This window comes from Electrophorus electricus, chromosome 12 (assembly GCF_041902795.1).
Source record: "Electrophorus electricus isolate QZ-2024a chromosome 12, ASM4190279v1, whole genome shotgun sequence".
Taxonomy (NCBI): domain Eukaryota; kingdom Metazoa; phylum Chordata; class Actinopteri; order Gymnotiformes; family Gymnotidae; genus Electrophorus; species Electrophorus electricus.
Genome location: NC_137508.1, coordinates 9214338 through 9232619, shown reverse-complemented (window position 1 = coordinate 9232619; position 18282 = coordinate 9214338). Strand labels below are relative to the sequence as shown.

The 18282-nt window shown below is 37.1% G+C and overlaps 1 protein-coding gene across 3 annotated transcripts; it reads right to left on the bottom strand.

Moving 5' to 3' along the window:
• Positions 1-1250: 1250 nt before the first annotated feature.
• Positions 1251-18234, bottom strand: LOC113584623 (exocyst complex component 3-like protein 4). 3 transcript variants are annotated; one of them, XM_081724954.1, is made up of 14 exons: positions 18105-18234; positions 16232-16713; positions 15655-15696; positions 15178-15369; positions 14070-14688; positions 13098-13215; positions 12873-12998; positions 12627-12721; positions 12051-12149; positions 9087-9210; positions 5127-5249; positions 4357-4509; positions 2396-2517; positions 1251-1751 (listed from the first exon to the last, which is right to left on the bottom strand). In XM_081724954.1, the coding sequence occupies exons 2-14, from the start codon at positions 16524-16526 to the stop codon at positions 1535-1537; spliced, it is 2325 nt and encodes a 774-aa protein (XP_081581080.1). In that variant the 5' UTR covers positions 16527-16713; positions 18105-18234; the 3' UTR covers positions 1251-1534. The 3 variants fall into 3 exon arrangements, with proteins under 3 accessions (XP_081581080.1, XP_026877488.2, XP_081581081.1); XM_027021687.3 differs by having other exon boundaries at positions 16232-16633; positions 18105-18215; XM_081724955.1 differs by lacking the exon at positions 5127-5249.
• Between the last annotated feature and the right edge of the window lie 48 nt (positions 18235-18282).

Genomic DNA, 18282 nt, shown 5'->3' with positions numbered 1-18282 from the left:
GCTTTGCAACTTATAGAAAGTCACGTGTTTGAGGGAGAATAGAAACTTTTTTTTCACCTGTGATGTCTGTGTTACATGCTTGTAAACGATAAAGACAAATAAACATAGTGATTTTTAATAATTATGTGGTGAATGGGGAAAATGCACTCACGGATTTCCTTTGCTCGCATACAAAATATACATGTGCTCACTCATATTTACACTGCTCTCGCTCAGATTTACTTTGCTCTGCTACAAAACTGCAAGCGCACGTTTAGATGTAGCCTGCCAAATATTGGCTAAAGGTCAGGGAGGCTTTTGTCCAAGTCAAACACATTACAAAATATTATTTTAGCATCCAAACAAAAGCTGAAAATGTGGTGACATTTGGTATTGTAGTGGACAAATAGTCTTTGGGGATGTTTTAGCTTCCTGAAGACTTTATGAAGAACTTAGCCCATTACACACTTTTGATATTGCTTTACCGAAGCAATTAAAATGTTCCTTTATGGGTTTTTGTTTCGTTTTCATTACCTTATAAAATTTCTCTTTAACCACTTTCTTCTGCTTTATAATGAATTAAGAAACATAGAAAGTGACACTTCCCTTCTACACACTTTGTGCATACTGTTAAGTATTTCTTATTGATACCAAAACCCAAGGCTTCTGGCTTCATGTCAGTAGTACCAATGGCATCAGTAATGTAAGTTCTAAAGGTAAATAATATACACAATGGCACCAAAGTAAGTTCTGCAGGTAAAGAATATTCATTTTCATCCTGGAGACCAATATTCTAATAGATGGGCTACTACAGGACTACTACCTCTTTACTCCTTACAGTGGCCCAAAGGGTTATGAGCAGCATTAAATGCAGGAGTTACATTTTTTTTTTTGTTTAATCAATGGTTAATTACTTCATTTTTAGAATTAGTTAATGCTTAATGTTGTTTTTGTGCCTTAATGTTAATATGATGTCAATGTTTCAGTGCTGCAGTTTTTAGGGTTTAAGATAGTTAAATCCTGTCCGCTGAAACATGTATTTCAGTATGAAATTCAGGTATATAGTCATGCATCATTAAGGTTTTCCTTTGCAGTAACTTGCATGAATTAAAATTGTTTAGAGATTTATCACACACAGAGACACACACACACACACACACACACACACACACACACATACACACACACACACACACACACACACACACACACACACACACACACACAAACAATGGATTAAGAAATAAAGAGCAAGACTTCAGAGATACGTCTAAAAAAATTTTTTTTTGTATTTTCTGTCAGGAGATTATGACATAATGGAGTAATTCCTATGCATTTATATGTACCATTTGTGGTACATATACCATGGTAGGGCAGCCATTTTGTGTTCTAAAATCACAGTATACATATTTCAAAACCTCATATATTATTTCTGTATTAACATGCAAAATTGAGGCGCTCATCAGGCAACCCCAAGTGAAATTAATTTAGGTGTCAGACATAACATATTGATTAAAACAGTGCATGATCTCATGATTCATGATATACTCTATGCCTAGCTGTCTGGCAAAAGGCCATAGAGACAGGAGAAAGGCATATTGGCTAGGCAGTCTGTGTTCACTGCTGCCGGGATGTCAGCGAAGAGGGCATGCTGTGTACTTTCAGCATTCCTGGATTGTTGTTTTTGATTAGAGAACTGCTGGAGAATTATTTGTCTTTCTCTCCCTCGGATCATTCCACGGAAATACAGTATAGCTGAGAGGTGCCTTTTACTGTGAATAGGTAACAGTGCAAGGATATCAGTTACAAGACAGGCCACTTCTGCTGATTGTTTTCATAAATGGACAGTAGCTACAGTAACATTATTTTTAACATCCTAAGGGGCAATTGCTGGGAAAATGACTGGAAAATCCAGACTGCTGGCCAGCGCCACCCTCCTCTAAATCCTCTTCCACAACATTTCCTGGATTTGATGAAAAATTTGACAGGAGACAGATCTCTTTCCTCTTATGCTACTAATGAGTGACTCATTTCAGATAGATACAATGTTTTTACTTTTACCACAGAATAGTTAGCTACTTTCCCGGTGATTTATGTTGTTATTTTGGAAATCAGCAAGCAACAAGCCAATACTGACCAAATAGCTACTGTGTGAAACAAATGTGGACTAAGAATTTATTGATGGCACAGAAATAAAAATAAAGTCCGATTTCAACAAAGCATTACAAGTTATGCACAATATTATTTATTTGCTCAGTAAACAACACAGCACTGTTCTGAATATAAATAAGAGTAAGCAATTAATGTTTCACTATGCTTTCTTACATCTAATAATACTAGTTTTTACATCATGGCCTACATTATCCAATACCGATTGCCATAAATAATTGGATATGAACTGAACTGGAGGTCTCACCTGATGTCTGGATAGTCATCAATCAATGGCTGTAGGATGTTCTTTATTTCACTCTTATTTCTATATCCAATGATCTTGCTCAGGTGGTCCCCCACTGGGTAGAGCCAATGGTGGACAGAATTCTATTGAGAAACACATTGTAGTAAAACAACAGATTGACAGGACAAGAATGGTTATAAAAATCCATTTTACTTTTACCAAAACATGCCTCTTGCCAAGATGAAAGAAGCAAAACAACCATCTGCAATGCTCTGGATGATTGCTAACTGCACTATCCACTGACCTGCTTACCGTTCTATTAAGTGTGATAATAGTGAAAATAGCTGAAAAAAGAATGTATACAAAAGTAATATATATAGAAGTCATGTTGTTATGACCAAATCTAGGCTCCAGACCTTAACAGGGAAAGGAAAGATGGGAAGAAGAAGTAAGAAAGAAAAAGAAGACTATATTGTAGAGGTGGTGTAATATGAAAGTAATGTGTTTGAAAGTGAAAGAGTTAACAGTTAAACAATTTCATCATAATTTATTTGGTACCCTAAATAAAAACTAAAAAAGGTCAAATGGGGATATTTGGAATGTGTGGTTCCTTCAAGAACAGCCAAGTTATGCAACCTTAAACACTTTTCTAATCTGGCAGTGTTTACATGCTCATCAATAGTCCAGTAAACAGCACAGTCTGATTGTCATGGTTTGACTAAGGTCCATGGTTTGACTAACTTAGCTGGATCAAAGGCCTTTGGGGGATGGACTATTCACAATAGATTTGGGCATATTCTTTGCCAATTATGCAATTTGTAATCACCATAGTCTATTTTGTGAAAAGTTAGAAAAATAACAACTTAGAGTCAAGACACAGTCCAATATCAAAAACAAACGTGAACAGGAACAACAAAGGCAGGCAAAAAAGCAAAAGTCAAATAGAACAGCACGGTCAAAAAGGGAATAGGCATGAAAAGAGTATACAGCAGAAGAATGTACTGGAGGAAGAGTGCATAGCTGAAGGGTGTACTGGAGGAAGTGTACATCATAAAGATTGTACAGCAGAAAGCGTTTACAGGAGGAAGAGCATAGTTTTAGATTCAGAGGGCAAAAAAAGATGGAGGGTAAATGTCAAGTGCGTCATTAAGGGACATAGCGTTTAAGCCAGTAAGGTGTATAATGCAAAAATAAACAGACCTCTACTCACATAAACACATCGAGTGGAACCAATGGAACTTTAAAATAACTCATAACTAACAGCTGGGCTATTGGGTGCATATAAATGTAGGTAATCTGGATTTACATAAACTATAAAGACAATGATTGCTCATATGAATAATAACAATTACATACGTTTCCACAATGACTATGTAATATAATCAAAAATAAGTATGTATTATACTATAAAAATGAGACTAGCTCTTTGTTATTGATTCTGTACTGTGTATATCCAGAATGGTAAAATGCTTCTTCACAAAGTAGTCACTGTGCTACCACAGTTCAAATGCTAAAACCTACAGTTATTAAAAGTAAAGTCTATAATATGTAATTCACTTCATAAATTGAACATCAGGAGAAGACAGTGGTTTAAGTTTCAGCCTGTAAACTGCAGCACTGTGAATACTGGAACTACAGCATTGGAATTGATGTTCAAGTTCCAAGAAAAGAATAGAATTTAATGATCCTGATAGCAGGTATGAATAGAGCTCCTTGACAGTATCAAATTATTATTCAGTTTAGGATTAATTTGAACAAAAATATTGATAAGCTTGTAAACTACATTTTTTTTTTGTAATCGGCTACTAAACGACTTTTTTTTTTTTTACAGTGAATACCTTTACAATTATTTAACTGTGCATACAACAAAACAATAAAAAAGTATTTTTGGAAATGCTGTATCTATGACCTTGCTTGCTGAATTAACCTTTCATCTTATAGACCGTGAGAAACTGAAAGAAGACAAGTGGCGGTGCTTGTACCATTTCCTGAAAGACTTCTTTGAGTTCACCCCATTGCTCTCTTATTTTGGTGGCTGCTCTTTCATTCTTCCTGTTTTTGCAGGTATAGTTGTTTTTCATCAACTGAGAGACATACCCTCTTACCACAGAGTAATGCATGTCACTCACAAATGCCTGTTGTTCAAAACATAAAGGACAGAAACAGGTCAGTGCAAAAAGAAAGTGATGGAACTGTGACCTAAAAGAGTGTGGAGATTAAAAGATGAAGGAAACTTTCCTTCCTGCTGATTAAAAATGAATCATAACATTTTAACAAATTTGCACAATTTTTCATATTTAATCACATCATTATGTTTACATTATATCATTAATCTTCCATTCCCATTCATCTTCCATTGACAGCATACCTACAAATATCTTAGGGATGCCAAAAGATGCATGTGACTTTTGTCATTTTTTGTGGTCATGTGAGTGAGTGCCATTATGACTATTTGGAAAAATGTCATAAGACCTTTTATGTTACATATAGAGAACTGATAACTAATACCAAAAATTTTTGTGTGGCATTTCAAGTTTGCATAATCATTTGTGTAATTTGATTTAGGTCCAAAGTGAATCCATCTCTCTCTCTCTGTGTGCGTGTGTATGTGTATGCCTGCTTGTGTGTGACAGAGAAAAAGATAAAGTGGGGGGGGGGGGGGAGAGAGAGAGAGAGAGAGAGAGAGAGAGAGAGAGAGAGAGAGAGAGAGAGAGAGAAAAACAGAGAGAGAAGGATATGTAGGCCTTCAGACCTGAACACGTTCAGGACTACAGTGTCTGCACTGTTGAGACAGAGTTCTGATTCTTTTAACTAGCTGTTGGAAGTCTTCATCAGACGTCAGCCACGTTTTTGTCATCATCATTCTCAGAAAGGGCTGTGAAAGAGGTTAAAAGAGGTTAAAATGTCATTTATTTGTTTGTTTCCAGCCATCAAGCATAACTGAGCCTGAGGTGATCAAGACTTTTTTCTCAATCCTCTACTTGATGCCTATTTGATCTTAGATCAGCTGATGTCTCAGAAATCAAAGTCTGTCATCATCAATGATGTATCAATTCTTTAAATGCTCTAAGGAAACAACGAGTGAGGATACATGAGTGTTTACTACATGGAATTTTTGTTTTATTTAAGCCTATCATATAAATTGTTCATTTCCTCCCTGGAGAAAGCTAATTATGATAAAACAAACAACAACAAACAAAATACAAATACAAAATTAATGATGGCAAAACCCCCACAGTGGGTACAATTGAAAGCCTTGCATAAAAGTTCATTAAAATGTCCTGGAATTTCCATGAAACATGGCCATATAAGAAGCCAGTTGATAATAGGGTAGTAGACAACCAATAATACTTAAATTAATGTGAATTCTGTTTGCAGGCTATTTTTTGTGACATAATGAATGATTTTATTAATGAATCACCACAGTGAGCAGAGACATTTGTTTGACAAATTACATTTGGTGTCATTGTCCTTGTAGCTCATCCATGCTTTGCTTATTTGCATCCTCAGAGAGAGAAGATAAGATGTGAGCAAGAGGAGCAAGGAAAGGAAACAAAGAAGTGCTGTTAAAGAAATGGAGTGTCTCTCAAGCACTGGGCTAGAAATCTATTACAGCTTAAGAAGGAATTAAAAACTATGGTGCGGTTAGAATTGGTGTAGTTAAGGAATGACAAACATTAGTACTGTTAAAATGTTACTTGTATTAGTAATGGGTATATGCCATTAGACCTTACTAAGCAACGTGACACAGCAAGAAGGACAGACCTTCCTCTCTTCCCCTGTGTGTGTTTATGTGTATTTAACTTTGCAAAGAGCAAATAATAAAATCAAAAACCCAATAAACTCTTAAAACAATTGGCCTGCTTAGTTTAAAGCCACAGCCTTTTAGCCAGTTCCACAGTCCAAAATCAGGATGCTACCATTGCAGAACAGTTTGGTATGATGGTAATGTCTGTATAGTTATATTGTTTGTATGTTATTACTATTGCAGCTATATTGCGTTCAAGAAAGATTTCCCCCGAGGGGACAATAAAATATGCGACTGAGCAACAGTATTCAGTGTGAAACCAAACTGCACATAGAGGAAGTAGCACTGAGGCAAGCATACACAATGTTTTTACTGTGTATTTTGGTGTAGTATGGGATTTATAAAGATTGCCACATGGTATTGGGTAATCCCTCCAAATTAGATTACTACAGATTTATATTAGAAATTGTGCACAATCAAGTGTAATTTTTAAAAATGAGTCACTAACATTAAATCTTAGAAGGAAATATACACAATTAAATATTCTGGACACCTATGGTTAACCTTATAATTTGTTACCTATACCTTTGGGAGCTAAGATATTGTTGAGGCTACTAATTCATTTTAATTAACTGTACTTTATAATTTGCTAACCTATACCTTTGGGTGCTAAGATATTGTTGATTCTACTAATGAATTTTTTAGTTAACTCTAACACAGTGGTCAAATTGTAAAAAACAAACAAACAAAACAATCAGCAAGGATGGTCAATTTTAACGGAGGGAGGGGGACATTCAGCCACCCCTCCAGTGTAGTTTCCATGTTCCCCCTGTGTTTGCATGGGTTTCCTCCAGGGGCTTTGGTTTCCTCCCACAGGAGGTTAGCTTGATTGGGTACTTTAAATTGTCAAACTGTCCTGCATGAATGTAACCTATGTGTAAGTATATATAGATATGATCTTTTCTCTCTCTCTCTCTCTCTCTCTCTCTCTCTCTCTCATTATATATATATATATATATATATATATATATATATATATATATATATATATATATATATATGTATGTATGTATGTCTGTATGAGAGAATATGTGCATGTATGTCCAGTGATGGTTGGTGCTCTGTCCTTAGAAATCTCTAAAATTACTTTTATCACCCCTTTTCTGTCTCCTCAGTGATCCATATAAAAAGAGCAAATGTAGTTTCCTTTTCATTTTATTTCTGCAGGTCTTGATGCAGAAGGGAAGACATTTTTAAATAGGAATCATTGGAATACATTCGCATAAAACAGGAATGGATTGGGTTGATAAATATATGCGAACATCACATAATGGAATAACTGAGCCAGTATTTTGTGCCAATAACAAGACATCTTACCTGATATTATATACAAATGCCATTTTCTTATCAAAAGTAGTTTGTGTCTCTTTTTTTTTACTGGACGGATAGCACCACCCATCTAATTGAGCCCTGCTCTTACATTGTCACTGACACCCCTTCATTACATAGTGCATTTTAAAAATCCTAATCTTTACCTTTTATGATGTCAGTGGTGTTGTCCCAAATTCTGCTCTGTTGCTCAGCAGAATTTTGTGCCAAGACACCTAACTCAGGTGGATCACCTTGGATGAGGTGTAGAGCTAAACTCTGGATAGCAGCAAATGTCCAGGACTGAATTTGGGCATGCCTTACATTATGTTTAGGAATATAATAATAATAATAATAATAATAATAATAACAATAACAACAACAACAACAACAACAATAATAATAATAATAATAATGCCACAATTCAACAATATACTAATCAGCTTTAACAGTAAAACCACCTGCCTAATATTGTGTAGGAATATTGTCAAAAGGGGGACCTATACACCAAAACAGCTCTGACCTGTCTATGCACAGACTCCACAAGACTTCTGAAGGTGTCCTGTGGTATCTGGCACCAAGATGTTAGCAGCAATTCCTTTAAGTCATTTAAATTGTAAAGGTGGGGCCTGCATGGACTGGACTTGTTTTTCCAGCACATTGGAGGCCTGGTCACACCTTGTCATGGTTCATCATTATCCTGCTGAAAGAGGCCACTGCCATTTGGAAATAAAATTTACATGAAGGGATGTACTTTGTCTGCAACTCTATTTAGGTAGTAGGGCATGTCAAAGTCACACCCACATGCCATCACCCAAGGTTCGCCTGCAGAACATTGCCCATCAAACTGCCTCCACCAGGTTGCCTTCTTCCCATAGTGGATCCTGGTACCATGACTTCCACAGGTCTGTTGCTATGCAGCTTTATACATAGCAAGCTGTAATGCATTGTGTTTTCTGACAGCTTTCTATCATTGCCAACATAAACTTTATCAGCAGTTAATAATCCTGTAGTTCTGAAGGAATCAGACTACACCTTACAATAAATGTATGCCATGGAGGGCCCTGTAGGGGAGGATCTGCTCCAAGTTTTTCCATTCTTGGTTTGCCTCAAGTTCCTCCAGCTTCACCCTGGAGCTTGTTGATAATCATTCATGATTGTACTATGCATTACTGAGCCCTTTGCCTGTTTCCTAGCCATAATTACTGTTTCTGTTACATTTCTTATTTATTCCTGTTCATTTTGGTCATTAAGTAGGGAACTGCCAAATGTATTTGTCTACCTGAATAAATTCAGGCACATGCAGACTACCAGCTATGGTTACAATTCCTCACTTTTTCCTCACAACATCACTTTCACTACAAAGTGTAATTCTAGTTTTTAATAATCACACACATATAAAATATTACATAAAGTATTTAACAGGAAGGATAAGCATTGAGAGAATAGTTTTAAGTTGATCTTTAAAAGAGGAGATGGAAGAACACTCTCTGAGGAATTAAAATGAAGGGTTTCTGAGTTTAGGTGCTAAAACACTAAACACTGTTCCCCATTCTCAATTACAGTGGATATAAGTGGACTTATACTGTCACTCACCTTGATGTCTGTTTTGAAATATTCCAGCAAAGCCTGCCACAGTCGTTGAACCAACCCATCCACCTCCTTCCCTAACTGTTCCACCTGGTAAGGACAGCTCTCCTTATAGTTCTCCATATGATTTCTGGAGGAACACACACACACACACACACACACACACACACACACACACACACACACACACACACACACACACGCACGCACACACACACACACACACACACACATTTACTGCAATAAAAAAAAGCACAAAATAAAGACAGGAATTCATATGAATCTAACTTGTAACCTGGCCTGCATATTGGCAATTCTTTCCAGCATACCACTTCAATACTGTACTGTAAGGTATGTTGTATTTGTGACATGTTAATGAAGCAGGAACGAGATACGAAACAAAGCAAAAATGTTTATTCAGAAAAAGATCCACAAAACAAATAAAAAGAAGGCTTCAAATAGCAAATACTTGGCTTGCTCTGTGTATAGGTAGACTAGGATGGTCAGTGCAAAGCACTGAACTATGACTTCTGTGGTTTTTAAATAAGAGGACGGTAAATAAGGCACATGTATCTGTGATGATTTAATAAGCTGATTATTGGGATCGGGGGAGTTGCTGAAGGCTGTGTTTGACATTTGGGGTCTGTGCAGTGTGATGACTGGATACTGGCTGGGGCGTGACAGAATTGTGGTAAAATTTGAATGGTATGGTTTTGCAAAGCACTCTAAACTGGATTGTGAACATTATTGTGTAACTGATGTTTGATAAGTTTCATAGTCATTCCAAAGCTCCAGGGACTTTCCGTCCTAACAGTAAGTCAGGCAATTCTTGCTTAATGTTTCTTTAGTTTATTCAAATGATAACTGTGTGAAATCATTGCCCTGGAACACTTGGGACAAGACTCTGCTTGTAAAAACAGTTGTTATTGCTATTAATGACATTATTTTTGAATACTTGTACAAGTCATTCTGTCTAAGAACATGTCTGGAAAAGAATATGCATTTCCATATTTTTGCTATGCTCTTTAAAGTGAGGTTGTGTACAAATCATAAATGCTATATGTACATGTCTAACAAACAAACAGAGTATCCTGCATTATTCAATCATTATTTCATTATCTTTTTTTTTTCCACAGAGTATTTAAAGACAAGACATGACTGACAGTGACCATGCGATGTGGATGTTAAGATTGCGTTCAATTCCTGGTCAAACCTCAAATACAAGTGTAAGCAATTTATCCCTATAAAAGGCATTTCAGTTTGCAGTCTGTATGTAATTATTTCTGTGCTAAAACAGATTTTTATTTGGATGAGAACTTTCCTTGAGTTTCCTTGAACTCAAGTTCCCTTACAGCCTATAATACACACCACATGAAAATAAACCTAAGCCTTTTACATATCCCAGTGATATCATTTAAAATATGCATATAATACTGTATTTAAAAAAGATTTTTAAAAATGATTGCTTTTTAAGTACCAATAAGTACAATCCAACAATCCATATCTGGGGCAAGATTGTTTTATAGGTCTACTAGGAGAACAAAGGATGCCATGGGAAGAATGGCAACCCGATGTACTGGGGAAAACCAAACTAAAACTTCCCAAACAAAACCAGAAAACGGGGAGGAACTTTAATGGTTAAGCGAAGCCTCAGGAGAGAGACAGACTCGGGAGGGGAGGGGACATGTAAAAACACAAACACCCTCGTAGCGCAGAAGTAAGGTGTAGCACAAGGGCGCACAGACCTCAACACCCAAAGCTACCAGCTAGGAGATTGGCTCAGGACTTTGGCAAAGACCTAGCACTGAGTGACTGGCTCACTGGGCTTATATAGGCCTAGCCCAGCTGTCGGGCATTTAGCCTGATTAGTGGTGTGCCTACTGGTGGCTGGAGGGGCCTCAGCCTAGCACCGACCCTTAAATATGTGTCATAAATTAACAGTTTATATTTTAGATTAGATGTTTCCTTGAAACAGAATCAACAAAGAAAATATGTCTGTGCATTATAAACTAACGTGAGTTCAGACTGGACTGCTGTTCATTCCTCTGGCTCAGCAAGAATTATATTACAGTTTGTTCTGACTTCCCACTGTTACTGACTAAGAAACATTATGTGAAGGTCTGCATTCAATCTTTTAGCTTACTGCAGCACGCCATCTATCTGTTAGATCACCCCCTTGCCACCCCTTGTATAAAATCCTGGTCACACCACTGTTTGTGGTGCGCTATTTCAAAAAGTCTGTGAGTGGAAGGGTGTTAAGTATCGTAGTTTCCTAAACTTCGAAGCGCACTTCTTCAAAGTCTGAGATGTTCCCCCTTTCTTGGCTTTTAAATCACTATGGAAGCCGCCCACCTCTTCACTCAGTGCTCCTCCAGTTCTCTAAGTCTGTTATGCTGGTGGGTTTGGTGACACACCTATTATACAGTGTCTCTGTTGCTCTTGTCTACATTTCCTATGTTGTCCATTTCTTGACATTGTGCGTGTCCATATTTTTGCCCGTCCTGCTATGGAAAGCATCCTTGATTTTGAGAAATTTATTTTTATAAAAATTATTATTATTATTATTATTGTTATTATTATTATTATTATTATTTGTAGTAGTAATTGTGATACTAATAGTAGTAGTAGTAGTTGTAGTAGTATGTGTTGTTTTTCTGTGCTAAAACTATACTGAACAGCTTACTTGTTTATCCACTTAAATGAGAAATCCACATTCAAATAATTGCACTTTAAAACAAATCAAAAAAATTAAAAAGAAATTAATCAATGACCTTTGATATGAAAATCAACTGTGCAGCTAATGTTCCAGTTACTTCTCTTCTTCTAGATTGGGAAGACTGTATTAAAAGGGCCTCGACCCCTACACCTACATCACATGTGACGTTGTTGGAATACTCTGTGGTATTACAGTATTTACAATTTTTAATTTGGTTTACTGTTGGAAAGTTACATTGTTGATAAGGTACCTACTTCAAAGCACTGAAGCTGTTGATGTATGTAATGTGATATGCAGCCCATAGGGAGGGATCCTGTACAGTGTCACTGTACTTTACAAAGTCTGCCTCAAATCTATGGGGTGAGGAAAGAGGGAGAGAGAGAGAAAGAGAGAGACAGAGAGGGAGAGAGTGCAAAGGGAGTAAGAGAAAGTAAGAAAATAAGAATTAGGACAAAACAACATATTTCAATAAATTACATGTTGGAATTCCCAAACTTTCATAATGGGGACTATTTCAACATTTCAACATTGCCTTGACCGGTAGTTGACCAGAAGGGTGTAGCTCAGGCAAAGTAAGGAAACTCTGGCATAATGCATCATATGCACCACAAATGTCCTTGAAGAATTATTATTTGTTTTTGTAAAAGCCATTTCTGGACATGTGTCAAGTCATGAGCTTCTGAACTGTTATTTTAATTAGACCTTGAAGTCATCTGAAAGGATCTACAAAATGAGATGTAAGAGTGAAATATTATCCATGTTTTCAGGAGAATTATAGAGATTCACTTTGAGATAGTTATTTAATTGCTATACTGGAGGTGAATTACAACCGTCTAGGAAATTGCTTCAGCTCCTCAAGACAGCAGTACACAGCCTTCTGTTCCAGGTTCACATCCTTGGATGCCTGGATTTTCCCTTTAACATTCTGGTAGAAAAGACAGGTTTACCTGAATGCAAACAGCAGGCCTTTTTAAAAAAAAGTTACATTAGTACGTTGTCGCCCCCCTAGAGTAAAAACTATGATTTGCATGTGATCAACCCCTTTCCTCAGTAGTGATCAGATCAGCTGTGCTCACCATCCAGATGTCCATGTCAATGTGGGAACTGTAGATTCCTTCTTCTATCTCAGGGGTTTTCTTGTCTTTCCACATCTCCTCATATTCCAGCTCAGTTACTTTATCCAGGGATAGCCTAATCTCTACCTGTTAGGAAAATAGGTGATACATTTCTTTGTATACAATTTTGTCAGTATGGCTTTGTGCAATTGTATAAAGCAAATTCTGTTTATGCCTGTAGCTCACCTGTAAGCAGTTGTAGTATCCAGTTTTGATCTGTTCTAGAAAAACCCCATCCAGTTTCAGAGCTCTCTGCTCGTCTGTCAGCTCAGGCTGCAAGGAAATTCTCCCCATAACATTCTCACTGTACAAAGAGTGGCACTGTTAGTCATCATTATCTTGGTGAAAGCTGTTTGGCTGAAACAGAGATACACTATAAACTTAACTTCAGAAATGTTCCAATATATTTATTATTAAAATTGAAGGTTTTTATACAATTCTTATATCAAGAAAGTGCAAAAAAGAGCAAGCAAGTTAAAAGCATGTAGGTAACACTGATTAGACAAGCTTCTACAACATGAATGAAACATCAGTGGTACTTCATAATAGTTGATCTTTTGTGGTGATAAGTAGTTGACTGCTAAGAATGTGACTGATTCTTCACTTAAATTTCATTATACTCTTTTACTGAAATGTTCAGGTATCTCAAAGTACATTTTTTTCATAGCTGCACAGACACAGATGTTTGCCATTGATAGGCAGAACACACAGGTATCTTAATGGTTAACTGCCTTCATGTTTTGACTTTTTAAAATAGCTAGTCTTTTTGAAAATGAAAAGATTTTGAGAAATTCATATTACCATTTCTAAAGAGAATTTTGTAAACCACATTTTAAAATACTAAAAATGTTACAATGCTTTGCTATATGAAATTATTCAGAAACATTCCCGTAACCATATGGGCATGCTTACCCGACTTACAGGTTCTATAACTGGTAACAATAAATAAATAAATAAACAAACAAACAACAAAAAGGAATTAGGTAAATAGCTGCTCTGGGTGTGTACTGAGAAATCTGTGGCTCTTTGAAATTTATATAATTTGATAATCCATGAGGAATAGTAGCTCCCATAAAAATGGCACTAAGATATCACTAATGATGTTTCTCATCTGATGAAATCACAGTAATTAGTCAAAAAAGGACAAAACCTGCTTGCCTGGGGTAGCGGTGAATAATAAAATCCAGAAGGGCATAGTAATCCCTCAGTTCCCTCAACTTTTCAAAAAGCCTCTTCAGGTGTTCTCCTACCACCTCATGACAAGATGAAACGTAGGTTTCAAACACATTAAAGCTTGGTGGGTATGAGCTCAGCAGTTCGGACTTTACTTTCTCTAAGTCCGCCACAATTGCTTTACCCAGAAGCCCCAAGTGCACTGCCAGCCAGGAAGGATTTTGCTCATAGCTGTCCAGGTGGACCTGCCTGATAGTGTCCCTCACTCCTTCCTGTACTGCAGCCCTCCAGACATCTCTCCAACCCAACATCCCTCCCACATCTCTCTCTCTCTTCTCTTCCTCTTGGACTATGCAAGCTACATGCACCAATAGTTCTTTGTTGCGGGAGGGCAGAGCACATGACTTCTGCACAATATCAGTCAGTTTTGTCCTTAGGGAACTGTAGAGCAGGCTGAGATCTTTATCTTTATGGGCCAGTTCCAATGGCAAGGCCTCCTCACCCAGAGCTTCCTTCTCACGCTGAAATTCCAGCCGCAAAGACAACAGGTTCAGATAGGCCTCTTCCAATACTTCCATGTCAATGAGCTTTTTAATCTGCATTACTGCACATGTGCATGGAAAGAGAGACAGACAAAACATTTAATTGGAAATGAACAGGAAATGTAAAGATAGCAAAGCAGGCTTCAGTATCTTCAGTAACAATAGCTCTTTTAACAACACTGATACAGGAACAGTATTGAACTCAATGGCTAAAAACCTGAAAATCAGCTCATTCATAGGTGTGGTTAGAGAATAAATGTATTCTGTAGCAGAAATAGCAGAGGTATTCAACTTTGGACCTTGAATTCAACTTCCAGCACTAGATTTTGTAATCACTAGTAGCTAATTGAACATTTTATGACATTTATTAACTTCATTTGTCTCCAGTCTCTTGGGAATAGAGGGTAGAAAATCTGTAGTCCCTGGACCTTGAGGGATAAGGTCCAGAGCCAAATAACTGTGTTCTACCACAAGGCACATAAACACTAATTTCTTTGTTTTTATTCTAAGGGAGTCAAAGGGAAGGTCACGGAAGTTCAAAACACAATTACCTGACAAAGGTGATAGGGGAATCTCAGGTAGTGTGTATGACATTCCAACTTCTTCTGCTCCTCTTGTAACCTCTGTGACAACCTCCAGCTGCTCCGGTTGGCATGTTTTCTCTTTCCTATTTCCCAGGCGGAAGCTCCATCTACTTGTTTGTCGCTTCTTAGGTGGTTCATCTCCTAAAACAACTACTGCGTCTGGGCAGGTTAGGGAATAAGAGAAATTATAGTAGCAGTGCATACTTCAAATACACATAAATAGACCTACAACATAATCATCCAGAAATATTATTACATTTATTTAGTCAACTTAAGACTCTGCACAGGGGATGTTGGCCTTTTTTGTAGGGTAAATCTTGGAATGTTCTAGAGTGTGTAGATTGGGCTACCTGCCTCAAACCATTGTTTGTGATTTACCTGACTGAATTCTGGAATGTGAGGGTTGAAATGTTTGGTTTTGTATACTGTGTGGGCATAGATCACCTAATTTCTGCTGGGGGGAGGGTAGTGATCCTATACTCAGACCTAAAGAGGTGTGGAAGGAGACATGGAAAGACATGTAAAATACTGAACAATTGTACAATTGTACTGGTGTACAATTTTAAATAAAAAACAATATGTATAGGCTTAATATAGATCTGAGGTAAATGCTATTCTAAATGAAAAAAAAACCTTCATGACTAAATAGGAAAGACAATCATCTTTCCTAAAAAATCCCCTTGTGACATATTAATGAGGAATAGAATCAGTTCCCCATTTATAAACAGATTATTCCCTGAATGAAAAAATGGAGACACTCATTAGACAGTGATGAAAACCCTTTTCTGTTTGGGCCAAGGTCACGGCTAAACTTAGATTGAGCTCAGATAAGTAAGGCTTTTCACAATGGAATCTTTATTTTAAAGATAGGCAGTCTCAGCTGTTTAAAAATCCCAAAACAATCAACTGTCCCATCTGCACCATGCAATTCTGCCATGTTGTTTGTATAACTTGTTCTATTCTTGACCTTGGAAAAAGATAAAGCCTGAAGATCACATCACTTTTGAAACTGATCACTTACTTGGTGAAGATGGAGGTTGTATCTGGGGGTCCGACATATTACCAGGTTCATTTCCAATATCTGCCATCTCTGTCTTGCACTTTATACCTTTTTTGTTCATAGGAAGAGGGCTCTTTTCTCCAGCTCGCTTGATGCTTTCTCTTAGAGATTTCATGACTCCAAGCTTCTTCCCTTTGCCATTGCTCTGTGCCTTGCTATTTCCTGTTATTTCAGTTTGTTGTGAGCCATTATCCCACATTAGAATATCACTGACTTCAGAGGCCCAGTCTGACTCTGCTTTGCCGTTGCCTGCCATTCTGCCAACAACAGTCCTGTGACTAAAGTTGATTAATCATACAAGTTGATCAGTCTGATGTGGTCAGGTATGATGTGTATAGAACAGTTGGCTTTTCTTTGCGAACTCTGCAAATTTTTTGAACCACAGGTACAAGTCTTAACAGGGCTTAATCTTGGCAAGGTTGTCTTTTGTGTTTTTTTGTTTACTGAAAACATGTCATGAGGGAGAGAAGGGCATACATATGACTATATACACATCACAGTTTTGTTGTGCATTACAGACAGGTAGCTGCTAAAATAGTCACAAAACCTCAGAGTAGGTACAATGAATAGACAGTATTCCCATAAGACCATCTTTGTTCTGTAAAGTGAGGGACAGGAAGCAAGCTTTGCATCCATTTTCTTTCTGGGTCTCTGTTATGCAAGATCAGCATAGAAGACCTAATTTGTCGGATTTTTGAGCCTGTTGTGATGCAGACATTGCCTTGTGCTCACTACCATCATTCACCAAGATCTTTGGAAAATTCAAACACACTTCATTAAAGTAGTCCCCAATCTCAGTAATGGAGACCCATTCTCTGCACTTTAGGTCAGTGTTTGATATTTGCCACTTGATATTCAAAAACAGAATTTAAAAAAAGTGAAACTGTCATTTATTCATTCATTCATTCATCTTCTAAACTGCTTAATTCAATGCAGGTTTAGAGGGGGCAGGACCTTATCCCAGCTGCACAGGGTGCAAGGTGGGAGACAGCCCTGAACAGGGTGGCAATCCATTGTAGGGCAATTGTATGTAGTGAAAAAAAGAATAAAACCTAATAATTAATATTGATAACACCACAAGATGCATAATGCAAGCTAATAAGGGCTTCAGAACTGGGATGATTTTCAAAATAAATGTCATATTCAACTACAACAAGTATCCTTTTCCCCAAACTTAATAGATTGTTTCCCTCATGTAACGCTACATTTTTTTGTATTGTAAAAAATACAAAATACGTTGGTTTTTTTCATACCTGAAATATATATTGTAGTTCATGTGGTTTGGTTGCTTTTATTTTGAAAAGAATCGCGGTCGATTATCGGCTTGCGTAAGCAGATAGGTCTATTGACTCTTCAGACATATTGTTATGATACCAGTATTAAAAACTATTGTCTGGGACTAGCTTTACATTAATTATAGACTAGATTAAAAGTTTTTACTGTGTACATTTTGTTTTGTTTTTCAATAACAAGGCTACCCGTTCATGAAAGCTTGGTGAAATGGAATGCTGAGCCCACATTACACACTTACACACACACACACACACACACACACACACACAAACACACACACACACACACACACACACACACACACACACACACACACATTTCTTATTTCTTATCAAATTCCACTGTTAATGAAACTCCAATCTGTCAATGAGGAAATGCCTAATCATGGTTACGTTGCAGAGTTTAATTTAAATAACAGGCTATAGCCTACGATATGGGACAAAAACTGGACATTAAGCTACAAAGAGGACAGCAGCAAATTACTGAGATGTTTTCATTTTACATTAAAAAAAGTCTGCGAATATAATTTTCAAACACTTACATAAGGCTTTTAGTTGCGACTTGTCCTCCAGGTAAGTTATGCAAGCGATAACTGAAACGTCTACCTGCACACTCTTTCTTTCGCTTTCTACTTTCCGCACGCCAAATTGTATGACCTCTGGAAATCACCTTGTTAAACTGCAGTTACTGATAGTTAACAATTAAAGCCACACCACAAT

Bases quoted from the DNA above. Each gene is read 5' to 3' on its own strand.
- LOC113584623 (XM_081724954.1), bottom strand. From the start codon at position 16,526: ATGGCAGGCAACGGCAAAGCAGAGTCAGACTGGGCCTCTGAAGTCAGT. The intron at 15,370-15,654 runs GTGATCTATGCC...TAACCTGCCCAG, and splicing joins CTCCCCCCAGCAGAAATTAG to ACGCAGTAGTTGTTTTAGGA. The intron at 5,250-9,086 runs GTGAGTGACAGT...CCTCTTTCACAG, and splicing joins ATTTCAAAACAGACATCAAG to CCCTTTCTGAGAATGATGAT.